Raw genomic sequence first — 22,539 nt, forward strand, 5'->3', positions numbered from 1 at the left:
TATACCAAGTATATTTTAACATATTATCTTTCAAACATTGGCCTATGTTGATGATATAAGAAACATGCTATGTTAATAAGGATGTTTTGATTTCCTATCTTTCTTTAGTTTCTTAAAGGTTAACATAGAGAGAGATTAAAATGTGTTATAAAGTCCAACTTTATGTCAGTGACTGATTGTAAAATAGATTATAGATTACGAAATAATACATTATACTTAATTAATAGATTTATTAGGGCATCGATAGTCACTGCTAACCACAGTGCCTATAATTCACACCTTCTGATCTCACTTCCCCTTTCTCCTAATTTCCGCTTCTCCAAATTCCTCTCTCTTCTCTCCCATTCCTCACCAAAAGAATTGCCTTAAAAAAAAAAAAAAAAAAGCTACACCAGAGGACTTTGTACCTCATAAAGAAGAGATTAAACCCTGTGAGAAGTAAAGGACTGGTAGGCGAAGTGAATACTGCTTCACATTCTCACTTTCTCCTCACCTCTGCCCTGGCACTTTTTTGTCGCTTTACAGTTAGTGCACGTTCATTCGCATCTAGAAAACTTCTACTGAGGACCTTCTTTGTGGGATACCAAAACACAGACCCTGCCCCAAAAGAAGGAGCCAAGAATCCAGGAAGAACAAAGTCTAACAGTGTTTGATGACAGAAGGAACACCTGTAGGAAAAACAAAATTTCTGAGACTCCTTGTAGAGATAAGACAAGCAGGAAATGAGTCTCCAGTCTCTAAAAAATAAGGCAAAAATGTGAACAATTGGGATTTATTTTTTTATTGTGATAAAATACACATATTATTTGCCATTTGAACCATTTTAAAGTGTAAAGCTCAGTGGCATTTTGCACAGTCACAGTGTTGTGCAAACATCACCATCTAGTTCCAGAATATTTTCCTCGGCCCAACAAGAAATCTCATACATGTTAAGGAGCCACTCCTCATTCCCCTGTCCCCACAGCCCCTGGCAACTGCTAATCTGCTTCTGTCTCTATGCATTTGCATATTCTGGATATTTCCTATAAACGGAGTCATGCAATACGTAGCCTTTTGTGTCTGGCTTCCTTCTCTTAGAGCAAAGGTTTATCCATGTTATAGCCTGTATCGATACCTCATCCCTTTTTATGACTGATAATATTCCATTATATGGATGTACAACATTTTGTTTATCTAGTCATTCTTTTGTTCTAGTGAATAACGCTGCTATCAACATTTGTGTACAAGTTTTGTTTGAACACCTGTTTTCAATTTTTTTTTGGAAATCTAACTAGGAGTAGAATTGCTGGGTCATGTGGTAATTGGGTTTAACTTGACTGCTTGACTGCTTTCTATAGCAGCTGCACCATTTTACACTCCTATCAGCGATGTGTGAGGGTTCCGATTTCTCCAAATCTTCATTAACACTTGTTCTGTTCTTTTCCTTTTTTTTTTTTTATGGCCATCCTCATAGGTAAAGTGATATCTTGCCGTGGTTCTGATTTCCATTTCCTAATGACTCATGTTACTGAGCATCCTTTCATGTTGGTTGGCTACGGTATGTCTTCTTTGGATAGATGTCTGTTCAAGTCTTTTGCCCATCTTTAAATTGGATGGTTTGTTTTGGTTATATGCATAGGAATTGAATCTTAAAAATGTGTCAAGAAATATATATCCTGGGGCACCTGGGTGGCTCAGTCCATTAAGCATCTGACTCTGGATTTTTGGCTCAGGTCATGATCTCACAGTTGTTGATTTCAGAGCCCTGCATCAAGCTCTATACTGACAGCACGGAGCCTACTTGGGATTCTCTCCCTCTCTCTCTCTCTCTCTCTCTCTGTCTCTCAAAATAAAGAAATAAACTTTAAAAAAAAGAAATATATATCCTTAGGTTATAAGAAACTAACAAAATGGAATAAACATACCAAGACCCTACCTATAGAAAGATCCTTAACTATTATCAGGTGGCAGAGTACAGAACAAGATAGGAGGGAAAACATTGTGGCACTCATAGATGACCCTGAAAAGGACTGACATGTTTGCATACTTGCTATAAAATGCTTTATCAAACTTTCCATTACACATATCCTCCTTCATTTTGTATGCTTCTATCCCCCTGCTTCCAAGCTGTCTCTTACAGTGTCCACTAACTAGATTTCATCTGCATGTAAGGATTGCTGAAAACAACTTTCCATTTGCCTAGGGGGCCATGCACCTAAGACTGATCCTACAAATTGAAGACTCCCATACACAGAAATACTGCCTTATATACAATTTGTTTAAAAACTGTGTAATCTGTTTTCTTATATTAACAGTAATGGGAGAAAAACTGCCCGTCACTTCCAAAGTAAAATACCCTAAAGGTATTATTTATGTGCAGTTCAAAGAATTGAAGGTTATATTAACGTCCTAAAATTCTAATGCCCACAAGCTTGCAACTGTGCCCAAACTAGCAGATCTTTTAAATCTAAAAAAAATACGCATAACTTATTTTTTTTAAGTCTTACATTCTGTTCTGCCAATGAATAAACAAGCTGTGGAAGAATGTCGCCCTTCACGACTGCTTCTGCTAGGTCACCATTATAATTAGCCAGTCTCCCAAGAGCCAATGCAGCAGTCTGTTGAATTGTTGGGACCACATCCAGAAGAAGAGGCCTCAGCAAAGACATTACACCTGAGTTAAGTTATGAAAGAACAGAAGTCAGCAAAACTTAAATGAAAAAGCAAATATACAATTCAGCATTTGTGCAGATAAGAAAATTATGGGGAAAAAAATCAGTAAAAACACACAAAAACTTTTCACTAAAAACGAATGGGATATTTAGAGGCCTCTAACTGGCCAAGACAGAAAGTAATACAACCTCTAATTATCAAAGCATCAGCACAGCATGAAAACAAGAAAGGCTTTGGACTTAGGTTAAGAGTTTGAATCCCTGATTTGGCAACTAGTAGCTATGTGACCCAGTAGGACTGTCATGAGGAATGTGGAGAAAGACTGTGGAGTATGTAGTCTGATGCCTACCTAGCACATGGTAGGGGGGTGGGGAGGGGCGGGGGGATAGGTGTCCCCCAGCCTTTGTAAATTCTATCTTTTAGGGCTCAGTTCAGGTCCTTTCATCTCTGTGTAGTTTTCCTTCGCCCCCCCCTCCCCCCCATTCCAACTGTTGGGTCTTTTCTGTGATTTCAACTAAACTTGAATGTATTTCAGAAATTTTATCAGGATCTATCTCAGAGCCAAGAGAGCTAGGGGGACCACTTGGCTGGGGCCTCACACTCATGAGGGGATGCAAATTCAGATTTCTGATATTACTCTAAAGAAACAAATTCTTTGAGATAAGGAAGTATTTTGTATTACTAGCTCTCATAATATTTACTCTAGGGTTGAATACACAGTACGTATGTCATCATCACAGCAATAATAGTAAAAGTTAGCTTGTATTTATCCAGCACTTATTATATGCACACATTGTTTTAAGGATTTGTTTCCATTCACTGAATTCTCATAAAAAGTCTATGAAGTTGGCCCTATTAGTATGTTTATTTTACAGATGAGGAAATGAAGGCTGAGAAAGGTTAAGAATTCATCACAAAATTAATAAATGGTGGAGCAAGGTTAGAAATTCAGGCTTTCTTCATTGATAATTGCTGAATAAATGTGCACTGAAAGTTGAGGAGGTGAAGAAAGAGACATAAAAAATAATTGCATTTTGGTCATCTGATTGGATATTCCAACTCTTCATATTACCTTTGCCTTACTGTAAAATACCCAAAATAGGTAACTGCTATTTGGGCTTTAATGATGCCGTTTTCTTTCTTTTTTTTTTTTTAATTTGTTTTTACATTTATTTATTTTTGAGAAACGGAGCGAGACAAAGCGTGAGCAGGGGAGGGGCAGAGAGAGAGGGAGACACAGAATCTGAAGCAGGCTCCAGGCCTTGAGCAAGAGGTCAGCACAGAGCCTGATGCGGGGCTCGAACCCACGAACTGTGAGATCATGACCTGAGCCGAAAGTCAGACGCTCAACCGACTGAGCCACCCAGGCGCCCTGAAGCTGTTTTCATCTAAGGTTACAAGAAAGGTAATGACAGAGTTCAAACTGGAACAAAATGCCCCTTGACTTTGTAAACTTTACTTAATTTGCAGCAGGGATTTAACTTGATTTTAATTACATCTTTTCTTTTAAAAACATACCACAGTGATCTAGAAAAGCAAATATTCTCCATATTCTTTTATAATGTTATATATATCCAGAAACACTTGAAATAGAATAAAAGGAAAACATTCATGATAACACTTAGGATTAGACCAAATTAAGATAAATAGTACTACCAAATAACATAAGCAGAGAATAATGGCACTGATCACATATACATGTCATGATGTGATCCGTGACTTTTCACAGTTTCCACTTTCATTTCATGATCACTTTTCTGGCTAGGGTGGCTTGGTGAGGTCATCCTGGATGAGACCACAGTTGCAAGTTTGAGTCCTACTCAGGCTAGTTAACTTTGCAGGCACACAGCACGTCTACTCATGCCTCGGTCATAGTTCACGTTCAACAAATCAACATGTCTATGATCATAGGTGTTGCTAATACTACTAGCTATGCTTTCTATAGAGGGGCGCCTGGGTGGCTCAGTCGGTTAAGCGTCCAACTTCGGCTCAGGTCATGATCTCTCGGGTTGTGAGTTCGAGCCCCGCAGCGGGCTCTGTGCTGACCGCTCAGAGCCTGGAGCCTGCTTCGGATTCTGTGCGTCCCTCTCTCTCTGCTGCTCCCCCGCTCATGCTGTCTCTGTCTCTCAAAAATTAATAAGCATTCATTTAAAAAAAAATTATACTTTCTATAGAGGTGATTTCTGAAATATCTCACAACAAGAAGTTTAAAGTGCAGAAAAAGTATTAGGACTACCAAATGCTAACATGGGTTCTTTCTAGAAAGTTGGATTTAAAACAATTTGCTGACCTCTTCTTTGTAGTTGCTTTCCTACTTTTTTTTTTTATTTTTTTTTTAGTTTTTTAATTGTGGTAAAATATACATGACATAAAAATTACCATTTTAACCATTTTTAGTGTGCAGTTTAGTGTAATCACCACCACTGTCTAGGAACTCCCAAGCCGTTTTCCACAGAAGCTACACCACTTTACATTCCCATCAGCAAAGCACAAGATTCAACTCTTTCTACATCCTTACCTACACTTGTTTTGTTTTTTGTTTTCAAATAATAGCCATCCTAACAGGTGTGAAGTGTGCCTCAGTGCAGTTTTGATTTTCATTTCCCTAGCACTGATGACGGTGAGTGTCTTTTTATGTGCTTATGTTGGTCATTGTACATGTTCTCTGTTGAAATGTCTATTCAAGTCATGTGCCCGTTTTTAAATTGGCTTGGTTGTAGTTGTTGAATAGAACTTGATTTTTTAATAACAAATATGCATGGTTTTCAGTAAAATAAGGCAATACTCTAAAAAAAAAAGAGCTAAATTTGTTAACATATATTTGAGGTTTCATAATAAATACAGTAACAAGGCCAAAAAATATAAAGTGTGCGTATGCTTTTAAAAGAAGTTTTAAGGGGCACCTGGGTGGCGCAGTCGGTTAAGCGGCCGACTTCAGCCAGGTCACGATCTCGCGGTCTGTGAGTTCGAGCCCCGCATCGGGCTCTGGGCTGATGGCTCAGAGCCTGGAGCCTGTTTCCGATTCTGTGTCTCCCTCTCTCTCTGCTCCTCCCCCGTTCATGCTCTGTCTCTCTCTGTCCCAAAAATGAATAAACGTTGAAAAAAAAAATTAAAAAAAAAAAAAAGAAGTTTTAAAAGAATCACAGTTATGTTTCATGTTATTTTTTTCCTGATGATTCTGGTTATTTCCTTTTTTCCTCCTCCTTGGATATATATATGTGAAGGCAGTGGCTTATTGTCTTTTGAAATATAATTGGAAAATCTATACTGGCTTATTCATCCTAGAGATTTTGAATTAAATCTGGAGAACTTTGAACTTTTATGTTGAAAAATTAAAGAATGAATTCATCTATCTGGGCCTATAATATTTCATTTAGTTGTGCTTATTATTACAGTATTTAGCTACTGTACCATAAGTCTCCCCGTTTCAGAAATTTTCAGTTTTTAGTTTTAGCAGTAAAATATTTTACGCCCTACAGGTATTTCAGCCGCCCATATATTCAAAAGAATTGTTTGCTTTGTGTATGTTCTCCTCCGTCCTTCTACCACAGCTGGCCCAGGAAAAATAAAATCAATAAACTGACACACCATTCCTTTCCTTCTATCCCTGTATTTAATATCCAAGTTAGGCTTCTATGCGGATGCCTCTGCTCTATCACTCTTTTCCTATATTCCTTGGTTCAGACAGTAGCACGATGGGACTTTTGAAAATTTTTACATCTATACACCTATAAAAGTTTAAAATATCTTTGTTTGAATAAGGTCATTTTTGTTAGAGAAAATATTGCCCCAAATTTCTAGTCCTTGAATTGCCTCTTAGTGCTTCATAATCATCAGTCCCCAGGGACATGTTTTTCTCCCTTACGCAGCTTAAGCATGGAAACTTCGTTATTCTAATTACAGGTCTGTCCTAAAAACACAGATAGTGATGCAAGAGGAACTAAGGAAGGAGGTAATAAGGGAGGGAGAAAGGAGAAAAGAAGCACATACAACATAAAAAGAAATTTTTCCTTACCTTCCTTTCCATTAGGAATCCATGGTGATTGGTCCTTGGTGAATGAATGCATGAAAATTTAGAACGCATAAATTACAGCAGTTTGAATAATGGCTGCAATCTCTGATAAGCAAGGTCTCTAGTGACAGCTAATGACCTCCCTGAGGTCTCTACTGAAGGAGCCAACAGGTACTATCTAATATTAAAAATAATTCACATATTATACTCTAATCTCTATAAAACGATTCTGTCTCCTCTATAAAAGCTGATTAAACGGTGTGAAATGTTTCTAAAATTTATAGGATAAATCTTTACAATCCCCCCCCTCCCAACTTTATCGCTTTGAGTTTCTTTTCTATTTTTCTTGTTCCAGTGCCATACTGTCTGAGCAATTAGACATTGCTTCTAATACCTACATTGCAAATCCAGTTATGCGAAAACAACAACAAAGACAACTTTGCTGACTGCCCACAGTCATTGGTTCAAAACATGGACCAGGGTTTACCGCCAGCAAGTGCTAGGATTACACATATGAGCAAAGACAGCTCCTCCTCTCAAGGAACTAATAATCTAGGGGAGCACATGGTAAATTAGACTCAAAATAATCACAGCTCTTTTTTTTTTTTTAATTCCTTTTAACACAACACAGGCCTAATGACTTTGACTTTGCACACCAATTACAGATGTAAACCGGGACGGAAATGTCAGACAAAAAAAAAAAAAAAAAAAAAATCCCATTCTCTTATTAAATGTATATAATGTACAGACATATCTGCTGTGCTTTATAAAGATATTTAACATCCCAACTTTGTTCCTTTAAAAACAAGTACCTGCAAACTGGGCCTTTGGGTCCATTGTTAAGCCCTAGTAAAGATTTCTGGTTACCCTAGTTACCTCTCACCTTCTTTGTGCTGCTTTTCAATTTTAAAAAATTTTATTTTTTTATTGTGGTAAAATATACATAACAAAATTGATTTTAACCATTCTTAGGTGTACAATTAAATGTTGATTAAGTACAATTGTGCCACCATCATCACTATCATTTCCAGAACTTTTTATCATCCCCTAACAAACTCTCTAACTTCCCCTTTCCCCCTACCTCTAGGCTCCTGGTAACCTCTATTCTACTTGCCGTGTCTTATTTGACCTATTTTAGGTATCTCATATAGGTGGAACCATACAATATTTGTCCTTTTCTGTCTGACTTTTTTCACATAGCATAATGCTTTCAAGGTTCGGCCATGTTGCACCATGTTTTGGAATTTCTTTCCTTTTTAAGACTGGATAATATTCCATTGGATGTATAGACCTCATTTCGTTTATCTGTGCATCTGTTGACAGACATTTGGGTTGCTTCCACCTTTTGGTTATTTGAATAATGCTGCTATGAATGTGGATGTTCAAGTTTCCATTTGAGTCTCTGCTCTCAATTCTTTTATGTGTGTGTGTGTATAGTGTGTGTACACATACATATAAATATACGTGTATATTTCTGTACATATACACATATCTATCTATCTATCTATCTATCTATCTATCTATCTATCTAAGTACAGTTGCTGGACCAAGTGGTAACTCTATGTTTAACTTTTTGAGGAACTATCAACTGTTTTCCATGGTAACTTTCTATGCACCATTTTATATTCCTACCAACAAAGAGTTCCAGTTTTCCACATTCTCACCAGCACTTGATATTTGTAATTGTTGTTGTTTATAATAACCATCCTAATGGACATGAAATGGTATCTTGCTGTGGTTTGATTTGTATTTCCCAAATGAATAGTGATGTTGAGCATCTTTTCATGTGCTTATTGTCCACTTGTATGTCTTCTTTGGAGAAATGTAACCTATGTAAGCCTTTTACCCATTTTTAAGTGGATTTTGTTATTGTTGAATTGTCAGAGTTCTTTATAGATTCTGAATATTAATCTCTTATCAGATATGTGCTTTGTAAATATTTTCTCCCATTCTATGAACTGTCTCTTCACTCTCTTGATGGTGTCCTTTGATGCCCTTGTTTTTTTAGACTTAAAGTGAAATGATTTCTACCATATATATTCTTTACTTTCCAACTTTACTCAAAATTACCATAAGCACAAAATGTTAAACGTTATAAATTTTACAAAGCTTTAAACATTTAAATTCCAACAGTAATCTAAAACATCTTCCTACATGACCATTCACTATGAAACTGCTGCTATAGTTCATTTAAGTTTTAGAAGTGATTTCTACATGCAATTAACGAATACACAGTAAAGGATTCACCTTAGACTGTCAATGTTTCCATCTGACTGGGGCATTCTGTTTGGGGTCCAATAAGAATGGAGAAGAAGCTTCATGCTTTAGAAATAGGACTCTCTTGCCCTGCTTGTTATATGACTGCCTATGTCGAGCCAGGTAGTTAAAAGTATGTATCTAGAGGGAGATTGTTTGGGTTCAAATCTGGGCTCTGCCATTTCTCAGTCCTCAACAAGGTTACTTAACATCTCTGTGTTTCAGTTGCCTCATGTAAAATGGTGACAAACTTCATAAAGTTGTTGTGAGAATTAAAATGGGTCAAAGATTCTAAAGTGCTAGACATATTAGTTGGGATAGAATAAGCACCAGTAAATGCTTAATAAATAAAAGTGTAAAAGGAATCAATTCCCTATGCTGACCATGTTTTTCATCAACATGTTATTATTATTCATGCATATGACTCATTAATCAATTCCTTTCATTGTGAAGAAACATTTAAAGTTCTGTGGCCCCACAGATTGAGCTTTTCTACTATGTGTTTTAGAATTACTATGGAATGAATGATTATTCACCATTAATTCAAGAAATATCTATTAAGAGAGGTGCCTGGCTGGCTCAGTCGGTTAAGCCTCCAACTTTGGCTCAGGTCATGATCTCCTGATTCATGAGTTCAAGCCCCACATCAGGCTCTCTGCTGACAGCTCAGAGCCTGGAGCCTATTTCAGATTGTGTGTCTCCATCTCTCTCTGCTCCTCCCCCACTCATGCTCTGTCTCTTTCTCTCTGTCAAAAATAAACATTAAAAAAAAAAAAAAAAGAACATGCAAGGTATTGAAAACAGAATTGTCCTTGACTTCAAGGAAGCGATACAAGGGTCATAAGAAGTAAACAAATAAAACATTATGATATATGCAACTAAAAAAGAAATAGAGGGGGAGCCTGGGTGGCTCAGTTGGTTAAGCATCTGACCTCGGCTCAGGTCTGATCTCACCGTTCGTGAGTTCGAGCCCCACCTAGGGCTCTGTGCTGATAGCTCAGAGCCTGGAGCCTGCTTTGGCTTCTGTGTTTCCCTCTCTCTCTCTGATCCTCTCCTGCTCACACTCTGTCTCTCTCTCTCTCTCTCTCTCTCTCTCTCTCTCTCTCTCAAAAATAAATAAACATTAAAAAATTTTTTTAAGAGAAATAGAGGGTGCTCTGCAGAAATATAGTGGAGCATCTAACCCTGGCCTTGAGGAAGGCAACCCAAGGAAAGGGACATCTACATGGAGGTCTGAAGGCTCTCAGGCAGATCACAGATTTTTTGCTGAAATAACTGGAGGGAGTGGGGAAGGGAAGGACTGGAGAGTTTTCTACCCAGAAGGAACTATATAAATGAAGCTCAGAACCAAGAGAGTTAGGGGGCACTTGGTGGCCCAGTCGGCTAAGCGTCCGATTTCAGCTCAGGTCATGATCTCAATGTTTGTGGGTTTGAGCCCCAAGTCAGACTCTGAGCTAACAGCTCAGAACCTGGAGCCTGCTTTGGATTCTGTATCTCCCTCTCTCTCTGCCTCTCCCCTGCTCTTGCTTTCTTTCAAAAATAAATAAACATTTAAAAAAGAACCAAGAGTTTGATATGTTGACAAAACTTGGAATGCAGTATGACTATAGTACAAGAGGGAGCAAAGAAAGGGTTGGGAAAAGAGGCCTAAGAGATTAACAGAGACAAAAGTACTTAAGAGCCCAATAAACTATTTTAACTGTTTTGAATTTAATCTGAACATTAGCGTCAGTGTTTTTGTACTTTGTAACGAAGGATCACCGATCACACTGGGGAGAATGGATGAAAGGAGACAAGATGGGAGGCAGGAAGACCACTTAGGAAGCTACTGTATGAGTCTAGGCCAGATGTGAAGACAGCCTGAAGAATACTAATGGCAAAGGGAGAGAGAAAAGTGACTATCTAAAGAGATATCATCTAATACCTAATATCTAAAGAGATATTAACCAGACAGATTATTGTGAAGAAGAGGGAGGAGTCAGTGATACTTCCAAGTTTCTGGCTTGGACAAAGGATGCATGATTGTCTCAGACTGTTGAAGAGGCCATGATAAATTCATACTGGCCTGAAACGTTGCGTGGGAGGGCTGATCTGGCAAGAGACAAAGCTGGAAAACTTGATTGGGGCCAGGTCAAATTTGGCTGTAGATCAAAATAAGATTTTGTGATGTTATTCTAAGTGAAATGGAAAGCCATAGAGAGCTTATTGTTTATACCACTTACACGCAGGGAAGCAAATAAATGAGAATGAAGACATTGAATAATTCCAAGGTCTAACATGGATGGCTGGGCAGGCTGTGTACTGCACAAATCCAGGGGATGCCAGTCACATTAATCATGATATAAAAGGCACTTCTAAAGTTGTGCAAAGCACAGCAGCCATCCTTGATGTAGCATGTTCCATGGTTCTCTCATTGGTTTTATGTGAATAAATGTCTTATCTTCTCAATAAAATAATAAACATCTGTAGAGCAGTTTGTTTTCCTTTTTTAGGATTTGAACAACCAGATTTTTAAATGCCATACACCAAGAGCTCTTATTTTATTAATTTCTTTACATCCAAGTTAGTTAGCTTATAGTGCAACAATGATTTCAGGAGTAGATTCCTTAATGTCCCTTACCCATTAAGCCCATCCCCCCTCCCACAACCCCTCCAGCAACCCTGTTTGTTCTTCATATTTAAGAGTCGCAGAGTTCATTTTATACTTCTTTTCTATTTATCAAATTACCTGGCACAGGTCTGAATATACAACTAACCCTTATTGAAGCGCCTGTGATCTTGACTCTACTACAATTTTACTACACTAAGCACTACCTACTCTATCACAGAGTAAGTCTAATTACACTTACTGATTTTTGCAATTTTACATGTTTTTACTTCTGCAAGTTATTACATGTACATGGCTATATTTTTACTCAAGCAATTTCCATCACACTGATGCATTTGATAACATGTTCTCATTTTCCTTCACTGGTCATTTTTTACTTGAAAATATTGAAGTGTTCCTCCCTTGATTTTTTTTTTTTTTTTTTTTTTAGAGCTAAGAATTTTCAGGCCTTGATTTGGTTTCTCCCAGTCTCTGTGATTATATACCACTGACTACTATTCCTTCATTTGATTAAGAAATCATAAAATTTCAGGGGCGCCTGGGTGGCTCAGTCAGTTAAGCGTCACACTTTGGCTCAGGTCATGATCTCACAGTTTGTGGGTTTGAGTCCCACATGAGGCTCTCTGCTGTCAGCACAGAGCCCACTTTGGATCCCCCGTCCCCTTTTCTCTCTGCCCCTCCCTCGCTTACACTCTCCCTCTCTCAAAAAATAAACACTTAAAAAAGAAATCATAAATTTCAGTACCATATCTCTTTGCCCTGTTTTCTGCGAAATACTTCTTTGCAGCTACGACTATAAAATCAGTTATGATTTTAAATGTTATATCCCTTACAACACACAGAGAGGCCTGTAACTTATTTAAAGGGTCAAATGAATTGTGAAATGTACGGATAGTCTTTTTGCACAGAATTCACCTGTAATGATAAGTAATTCAAGAAAAAGCTATGTTCTTCTTTTTAATGTACTCTCATAACTACAGTATCCTCTGAATTTTGTTTGGCGAGTCACTGTTAATTCAGGTGTTTGTGAGTGAAGGGCTCCCACATCCGGTATGTCATTAAGTGGGGAGGGGTGAGAAGAAGCTGGGACCAAGACCACTGACTCCCACAGGCAGCTAGCAGCTCTTCTAAGAGGGCACAAAGCACACTTTACCATGTACCAGGGACTCCCCTAAGAAATTTACAAATATTAACCCATGGGGCGCCCGGGGGGCTCAGTCGGTTAAGCGTCCGACTTCGGCTCAGGTCATGATCTCATGGTTTGTGAGTTCGAGCTCCACGTCGGGCTCTGTGCTGTCAGCTCAGAGCCTGGAGCCTGCTTCAGATTCTGTGTCTCCCTCTCTGCCTCTCCTCTGCTCATTCTCTCTCAAAAATGAATAAGTTTTTAAAAAATTAAAAAAAATATATTAACCCATCAGTCATTATTACAATTCTATGAGGCATATACTATTTTATAGCTCTAGTGTCTATGCTCTCCTGTTTCTCCTCCCCAATATCAATCACAGCCCATTTGCCAATGAAAACTGACCTATATGTCATACCAAAGGGTATAATCTGTTGCATTCATTCTACCATTAACACATCTGTAGCTCTCTTCCCTGATGACCGTATTAAACCAAGATTTCACTCATTCTTCCAGTGCCAACTCTTCGACTCTTAACTGGGTCATGGCCACCACTGTCTATATGAGAGATCTGAACTGAGTAAGTACACAGAGCATAAAAGTTATGGCAAGTTCAATTCATAATACGTGAGATAAAATGATTGGAATTAGCGGGTTTATAATTACATGAAAAAATATCAAATGGGCTTTTAATATAGTTTTCCAATGAACATGCGAATTCCGTGTATCCAAACCTCTATTTTCAGCTAAGATCACTCTCTTGAGTCCCAGAGCCATATATATCCAAATTGCTTACTGCAGGCATGGACACATAGATATCCCTGACACTTCAACTTCACCACTATTACAGAAATCACCATTTCCTTCTGCTTTTTGTATCCCTTCTCCATTAAGGAATGGCAGCCAGAAGACTGTGAGTCACCTTGAACTCCTCTCCCTCTGGACCTGCCCCTGCCCCTCCTACGAAGTCACAAATCCTACAGATCTGTCATGCAGCATGAGCGCTAAAGCAAAAATGGGCACATGGTCTTCCTGATCCTGTTTTAATCCCCTCCAGTCCACTCTCCACACTGCTGTGAAAATCGTCTCTCTAAAACCCCAAATTGGGGTGTCTGGTGGCTCAGTCAGTTAAGCTTCCGACTACGGCTCAGGTCATGATCTTGCGGTCTGTGAATTCGAGCCCCGCATCAGGCTCGGTGCTGACGGCTCAGAGCCTGGAGCCTGCTTCGGATTCTGTGTCTCCCTCTCTCTCTGCCCCTCCATCACTCACGCACTTTCTCTCTCTCTCAAAAATAAACATTAAAAAAATGTTTTTAAATAAATAAAGATTTTAAACACACACACACAAAATGGATCCCTTTGTTCCTCTAATGAAAGCCCTTCAGTGGCTTGCTACCAATTTCAGGATAAATCCAAACTTTGGATGAGGTCCTTTATAATTAGGCCCGTTTTCCTCTGCGGCCACGGACTTTCCTCTCCCGGCCGTATTATCTCAAGAAGCTCCTGCCAGATCTAAACATTTGTCTTTTCCATCAAGTACCACCTTTCCTCTTGCCTCTGTGCCTTTGCACATAACATTCCCTCTACCTGAGCACAGTTTTCCTCTCTCCCATCTTCATCTGGCTGTCCTAGGAAACTCAGCTGGATAATATCTCCTTCTAGAAGCCTTCCATGAAAGCACCCTTCATTTCAAAAGCTTGAGTTAGATAGCCTTCATAGGTGCTCCGTATGTCTATATATTGGACACTTATCAAATAGCATTTATATATCTCTCCTGTAGCAGATAAGCTCCTTAAAAGTATCGTCTCTGCCTTCTATTTTTGCATGGCCAGCATCTAAGCATGCACCTGGCCCTTAGATACTCAATAGATGTTGAACGATGAATGAGCGAGCTGCAAAATTTAATGTGCAACTTTCTCTTTTTAGGCCAATTTTAGTTAAAAGAAAAACAAAATAAGCTTCTGTTTGGAGTCACTTTTTAAAAGGTTTAGAGGTAAATAGTGGTGATGGCTGCATAACATTAGGAATGTAATTAATGTCGCCGAATTGTGTGGTTCAAATGGCAAGTTTTGCTATATTTTACCACAGTTTTTAAAAATTAACAATGTACTGGAGTGCCTGGCTGGCTCAGTCAAAAGAGCAAACAACTCTTGATCTCAAGGTTGTGAGTTCAAGCCCCATGGTGAGTATAGAGATTAAATAAAAAACACTTTTAAAAATTAACAATGTACCAAAACCCACTGAATTTTACACTTAAATGGATGAATTGTATGGTATGTAAATTGTACCTCAAGTGATTTTAAAAACTATTTTTAAAATGAAAAAAATGGATTCTAAAATATATGGATAAACATATATATAATATATATATATATGTTCATAGTTTTTTTTTTAGTTTATTTATTTATTTAGACAGAGAAAGTGTGTGCATGTCAGCAAGGGAGGGGCAGAGAGAGAGGAAGAAAGAGAATCCTAAGCAGATTCTGTACTGTTAGAGCAGAGCCTGAGATGGGGCTCAACCCTACAAATTGTGAGATCATGACCTAAGCCAAAATCAAGTTGGATGCTCAACCGACCGAGCCACCCAGGAGCCCCATGTTCATAGTCTGTTTTTGAAATAGATGGGTTATTTAAACTGTTCCCTCGCCCCGCATCACCCCATATAGATATAATTCTATTCTAATTTGAAAGTCTTCTGGAGTGCTGCATACACTGGATTAGTCTTGTCTTCTTTCGTCAATGTGTTTCCTCTTTTAAATTTGTACCTTTGATACCCACTTGCCTGCAGAAAATTGGAATGTCCATCAATGGGGTCAGTAGAGAATAAATAGGTTATAAAAGAATGGTCTGTTCCAAGAGGTTTCCTGGGTAATATTTGGAGAGGGCTCTTTGGAAGGTAATCAGCTCAGAAGTCTATCTTTAGATAAACTGTTGTATTTTATTCATACTCCGCTTACTTGACAATTTTTTGAGACAGTTTACTGTACAAGATACATATACAAAGATAACGATTAAGAGGCATGAAGCAGAGAGATGGGGACTATTTGTCAGAAATACAGGGTGGAATAGCTGCTGCAACCGAACTCTAAATGTGTCACTGAGTTTCCTGTCAGCAAAAGCAAAACTGGAACTACTTTGTAAAATGAGGCAGGAACAAATTTTTTTTTCCTGAAATTTCATACGTAGGCCTAGCTTGACGCGTAATAGTTAATAAAGATTGGTTGAATAAAAGAGTGTATCTTTACATTAAAAAAAAAAAACCTTTAACAACAAAATGGACAATGTCTTCAGTGGGATTTAGATTTAAAGAGGCTATGGGGAACTCTAAGTATCTATTTTTAAATAAGCCCTCAAAAAAAAAAAAAAGGCATACTATTAGAATAATTCTACAAAGACATTTCTGTGGAAAACCAATGTAAGCTACTCTATGGATATAAATTAATGGTGATTCTAATGACACAGAGATAGAACTTAGAATATACAGAAAAGTGGACAGAGATAATTTCCTTGAAGACACATGCACACATACATAATTCACCTGGACGTAGAACCTGCATAAGTAGTAACTTTAAAAATGAGGCACCCTTACGACAGAAAATGGGGTGTGTGGCAAAACCAAGATTTCACCTGAGAATTAGGGAAGTCTGACATGTTCAGAGGAGCCGTTCCCACCCACCACAATGCAAGACCAAATTTTTCTCAAGGTGTGGCCCTGGGGTTCTCCTAGAGCCAGTTCATCTCAGTAGAAACCCCAAAGATCTGACCTCAATGAACATGGAGTAAAAGTGCTTCACACAAAGCATGGCCAAATGAAAAAAACAAAGGCAAGTGTTAAATACATGCTCACATTGACCAGCCGACAAGTACCAAGTGCCTGCCTCTTCAAGTGCTCTACCTCCCCGTGTTGTCCGAAGGCCCAGGGGAGCAGGCAGTCCAAGGCAGCTAACCACCTCGGGCTCTGGTGAAGTCTTTCCTTTGCGCTCTCCCTCTCCCCGATCCCAGCAGGGACTCACTCAGTCTCACAGCTCTCCGAAGTGCTATCTCGGTTTGCAACCTCCAGTGGATTACTCACTTTTCCTGGGGTGCTTTTAAAGAGCTTCTGGCTTGATAAGGCTTCCCTTAGAAGCCCAAGGAAGCCGAAAGGTCCTCTAGCATTCTGAGTCCAGCATAAGCCCTAAATCCAACTCCCACTCCCCCAGACTTCTAGGTACTTCTCAATTAAAGTTACTCCTCTGCGTCTGGCCTCCAGTCAAGCTCCCATAATGGTCTTCTAGGAGACCTCAAAGCCAATTACACACAATTACTAGACAGCCATTGGTACCCAAAGGCCTAAACAGATGACTTGCTTTAACAGTGGTTAGGAACTCCTAGAACCAGCCAGAAATAGCTTACTAATACCTACAAGGTACGCAGAAAGAGTGCAATGTCAGGCAACAATTAAGAAACATGTACTAGTCTCAGTTTGGCCAGGACTGACTTTGTCTGTGATGAAGGCAATTATCCGGCCATTTGGGGGCTTAAGTATCCACACTCAAAAGAGTTGTACTCTACCTACCTGACCTGTTATAACAACAAACTTTTAAAGAGATGTGAAAGCACTTAGAAAAATAATTATTCCTTCTTTCATTCTATTTAAATACGTTGAACCTCTGCTCCACGCTCAGCATCATGCTAGGCATGGAATTTACATTTTGTGGAGAAAACAGAAACTAAATCAATCGTGATGAGTATCATTAAAGAGAAATATTAGGAGCAAGGAAAGCATAAATCAAGAGACTTAACTTACTGTGAGGGCTCAAGGAAGGTTTCCCTGAGGAATCAACATCTAAACAGAGCCATGAAGAATGAGCAGAAATTAATTAGGCGAAGAAGTATAGGAAAAGTTCTAGTCAGAGGAGCAAAAGCCATGAAAAAACATGGAAATGTAAAGAGGAGTTAGGAAATATTTAAATAACTTTTCAAAAACATTAATTTGTCACATAAAATTTCCCCACACAAACTTGCCATTTCTAAGCATTTCTAAGCCCCACTCTTATACGATCATCCATAGCCTGGATTTTTTTTTTTTTTTTAATCATCCAGTTTTTCCTAAGAAAACTAGGAGATCCTAGCCCTGGTTATATTATTTTCTACTTATGTACCAGTGGTTAGATAACAAAGCAGATAAATGTCCGTGAAGGAACCAGGGTTTGGAACACAGAATAAAATTTGAAATAATCTTGTTTTTAGGATATTATTGTGTATTATTAACACATATTATTAAGTGTACACAAGTTCAGAATTTTTATAGTTCCTGAAATGTTTTCCACTTAAGCAAACAAACGAACAAAACACAAAAAACCACTATCCCTATCCTTTAAGAAAAGATCAGTGCTTTAATTATCATGCATTCACATTTCTAAGACTCCTTTTATAGTCATGAAATTTAAATAGCATGATCAGTTAAGGGGTTTTGTTTTGTTTTGTTTTTTTCTTTTTGTCTTTTGTTTTTGAAGTCACTCTACTCATTATCTTTTCAGTTTCAATATCCTTTGGAACAGAGAATCATGGTACTTGTACCTACCAGGGTGTTTTAAACACATTACAAATGCTTACTGCAGGCTTTTCCTTCTCAGCAAATTGAGATGCTAAATCATTAATCTGAACATTTTCACCTGGCCCCAGACACAGGACATTTAAAATCATTTTGTGTCAACACGTAAGACTTATTTCCTTGAATTGTAAACCCATCAAATTGCCTAAATTTGCAAATTAGCTTCAGGCAGATGCCTGTTTAAAGTGTCAAGCAGTTCTCCATTCCTGCTCTGCTGAAAACGTGCATAACTCCTGATTAGGAATGTTTATTGTTTTGCAATAGGTTACCTGTTAAATATTACAAAGTATTACTTTAAACTTTACCCCCAATTTTTCTTACATAAATCCCTGCTTCAGAAATAGTTCACATAGCTAAGCAGGTTAAAAAGAGTTTCTTGGGAGTTTTTATATTAGCTTACCATGAAAGACAGAATTTCTAAGCAACCTAAGAGTGGCCTGATATTCCCAAATGCCACAAAACATGTTTCTTGTATTTTGCAACTAAACAATCACCTCCATTTGCTGAAATTCAACAACTGGTGGAAGTAACAGTGTATTATCTCTACTATCCACAATGTGTTACATGTGTTACTGCTTATTCAAGGGGGGGGGAGTATCAAAATTCATTTTTAAATAGCTGTACAGATGTATTATTGGTTCTAAGTACAGAGTTGGCGGGTGCATAAAGAGATTTTATAACAAACATTAAACTTTGTAATGTTTTCACCTATGTTTCTGATTTAGAAGGAACAAAATCTCAGTAAGGAAAAAGTAACTCTAGGTTATAGACACATTGTATACCATTTTTTCTAGCAACAATTTTGTTTAGAAATCAAAATCATTTTTGTCCAAATACTCTGAAGATGACACCTTGCAGCCCTTTGTTTGCTCTAGTAATTAACTTGGGACATAATATTCTTATTAGCACATCAGAGATGTAATGAAAAAGATCAGAGATTTAAATGAAACAAAACTCCATTGATAGTTTTTACCTTTAAAGTTCCTTCCACAGTGAATGAATTCGAAAATTCTCAACAAGTGAACTAATACTGATTTATCGTGATGTCTATATGGGAAATATTTTTCACCTTATCTTGGATCCATGATACGTATTTAGTAAAGCAGTTCATTAAAGGAGAAAAGTGAGAAGACAAAACAAAACCCTCTCAGGTATGCAGAGAGTATGTGAAAGTCAGGAATAAAATGCATTGGTATTTTATTCTACCAAAATGAAGTCACTTGACTGGAAAAAAAAAAAAAAAAGAAAGCTTGGTAAGTGATGCATATATATTGTGGCTCTTTCAAAAGTATTTTAAAATCCATGTTGATTTTTTTTTAAAAGAACAAACGATTTGAATGGTTTATAGACCAGTAAGTGCTCATAACAAAGCTTACAGATTATGATTATTTTAATTAAAAGAATATATTGGAATATCCACTAGCTGTCTTAATGTAAAATTATTAAAGGAGTGCTTAAGTTGAATCTATGTAACATGAAATATGTTAAAAAATATTTTTCCTCAAGAAAAACAATCTTAGCATTCTATCAACATTGCAGACAACTTCAGAACACTGTTATATTCCTTTTGTATTCCATTCCTTCATAAGCCAGACCATTAGTGGAAATAGGTGGCTATTTAAGATGTCATATCTAAGTCACTTATACTTTGATGATCACTTAGCCTAATGATTAAATTCCATAACATATTCTACATTGTACACATACAGGAAGAGATAACCTGCCACTGTTATACTAAAATGTGATGCTCTATATCTTAAGTGTTACTTATACCCCTGTATTTCAGTATCAAATTTTTAAAATAATGCCAGTCATTTTCCCTTTCAAAAAATGTCTTAGTTTAGCTAAAATATAGTATACACATAGTTCAGAAATTACATATGTGTAAAAAGTAAGTGCCCATTCACAAAAGCAACTGAGTAGGACTGAGAGGGGGGAAAAACTAAAACTTAAGTGCATTTAAAAATAGAATATGCTCTTATAAACTTATATTAGTCACTATATATGAAATACTGTGCCCAACACTGCTATGGGTACTTTGAGGAGTACATACTCTTGCTCATAAGCACACACACACACACACACGCACGCAGAAGACAATCCACATGAAACAAACACAGAACAAAAGATTACCAACTTTGACATTTTCAAAAGGAGAACAGATTAGTGGTTGTCCAGGGTTAGGGACAAGAAGAACGTGGGTGTGGTTCTAAAAGGGCAAAAAAAAAGTGATCCTGGCAGTAAGAAAGTGTTCTCTATCTGGATGGATACACACGGGATAAAACTATAGAACTAAATGCACACACACACACACACACACACACACACACACACACACACAAATAAGTACAAGCAAAACTGGGAAAAACCGAATAAAACTGATGGACTTTTGTCAGTGTCAATTGTCTACCACACACACTTCTGAGGCACAGGGGAGCTCTATGATTTCTTACAACTGCATGTAAATCCACAATTATCCCAAAACAAAGAGTTTTAAAACATGATTATCAAATACACTTTCTCTATTCCAAATACAACCCCTCCCCCTACAAAAACATACACGGAATAAACACCCAAATCCCTCTCAGGGACAGAAGAAACTGCCGTCTAGGTACAACAGTCATTCCCCTCAAAGAAGCCAGAGTAAACGTTATGTCTAAGCACTCTTGCCTTGTCAATGCGTTCTTAAAGTTCTTTTAATTCCGTGTTCATTTGAATGAGTTTGAAAGATCACGTCCTATAAATTGAACGCTTCTTACAACACAGTAGCGATAAAATGCTACCTTAGTTTGAGTTCAGATGGTGGTGGAATCGTCCTTAATCCACCATTATCTTCTCCATCTGCTTATGTTAATTGATAAGAAGCAAACCTCCCTCTCCCCCCACCCCCTTCCTCTTTCTAGAGGTTGCCTGAGCTCGGGCTGGGGGTGGAATGACAGCACCACAAGGACCTCTCAAAGCTAACACTGCCTACTTGGAATGTCTTGGAAATTATTCAAGCAAACCTCTGCTCTGTCACTAATGCAAGACGAGAAATAATGTGTCCACGGCTCTGGAATTCCTTTGGTGTGAGGAAGTCGAAGGTGATCAAAGGCAGGGTGACAGGCAACGGCACCCGCCTAAAATAGGTCTGATTAAGGCGGATTCCCATTCGTGTAAAATGACTTCCAGGCAGTTCGTACGGCCTTGACTTTCAGCCTGACACTTGCCTGGTTGTGAGAAAGATGCAAGGGGGGGGGGGGGGGGGGGCGGGGGACGCCGGGCCCCTCTAGCGCCCGTCTGGAGGCTCTGCCCTCTCGGCCTCACACCCAGAAAGACCCGCTAAGAGAACGAATCCCTCCACCTACAGCGTGCGCGGTGGGCTGTTGGAACTTAGGGACGCCGCCCTCCCGTCCCCACCCTGCTCCTCTCCCAAAGCTCAGCCGGCAGGGGAGCGGGGCGACGGGGGAGCCCGGGGTTGAGGCAGGCGGCCGGGGACACTGGCCGACGAGGGGCCCGGGATCCGGGGTGAGGGGAGGGAGGCCAGGGGGCACCGCGGGGACCAGGACCTCGAGGTGCAGGGGCGAGGCCGGGGGCGCGGAGCGACGCGCGGTCAGGGCGCGGGCTCACCCGCGTTCTGCAGGGTCTCGATGTTTTGGGGTCTGGTCGCCAGCTCCGCCACCATCTGCACGAACTGGGTCCGGGCTTTCTGGTACTGCTCGAACACTGCGGGGGTGGGGGGAGAGACACGGTGCAGCCGCCGTCCCCGCCGTCCCCGCCGCCAGCCCCGTCGGGGCGCCCCGGGCCCTACCTTGCAACACCTGCCTCTGACTCATGGCGACAAGCCCGGCGGCGACGCGGCCGGTCCGCGCCCGGCCTGCGAGGACGCCGAGGGGGCGACCGCCGCGACGCCTCGGCCTCCGACGGGAGCCGGGTCTCTCTGTGTACCCGCGTCTCCCGGGCAACCGACCGGAACCGGAACGCGACCGTCTCGCGGCAACGGCCGGCCCGGGCGTGACGTCACAGCCGCGGTCCTGGGCGCCGGCGGCCAGCCCCGGGGGAACTGCGCCTGCAGGGGCCCCGGGGGGCCGAGCCGCAGTCGCCCAGTCGCCGTGGCAGTCGTGCACCGTGGATGTCGCTGTGCTGCGGGCCACGGGCGTCCGCCAGGAGTGCGGGCGTCCGTGCTCACCGAACCCCCAGCCGCGAAGCTTCCAGACTGCGGCGCCGACTGGGTCCCGGTTGGGGGTGGGGGGGAGCCCCCAAGAGAACCCCGAGAGGCCAGAAAGCTACGCCAGGGGAGTCGTCTTGGCTTAGAC

At 39.7% G+C, this 22,539-nt stretch overlaps 1 protein-coding gene across 3 annotated transcripts in view; it reads right to left on the reverse strand.

Annotated features, from left to right (window-relative positions):
• Nucleotides 1-22,195, reverse strand: part of SPAG6 (sperm associated antigen 6) — a 65,051-nt gene extending 42,856 nt beyond the window's left edge. For 2 of the 3 annotated variants that reach the window (XM_086714773.1, XM_086714770.1), the window contains exons 1-3: nt 22,035-22,195; nt 21,854-21,949; nt 2,487-2,653 (exon numbers count right to left, since the gene is read on the reverse strand). In XM_086714773.1, the coding sequence (XP_086570899.1) occupies nt 2,487-2,653; nt 21,854-21,949; nt 22,035-22,059 (288 nt within the window). In that variant the 5' untranslated portion in view covers nt 22,060-22,195. Of the gene's footprint in view, nt 1-2,486; nt 2,654-6,667; nt 6,735-21,853; nt 21,950-22,034 lie in introns of those variants that run through there. The other variant, XM_086714771.1, reaches the window with a different exon arrangement.
• Between the last annotated feature and the right edge of the window lie 344 nt (nt 22,196-22,539).

Source organism: Puma concolor, chromosome B4 (assembly GCF_028749965.1).
Source record: "Puma concolor isolate L17-30 chromosome B4, mPumCon1.1.hap2, whole genome shotgun sequence".
In the NCBI taxonomy this organism is placed as follows: Eukaryota; Metazoa; Chordata; class Mammalia; order Carnivora; family Felidae; genus Puma; species Puma concolor.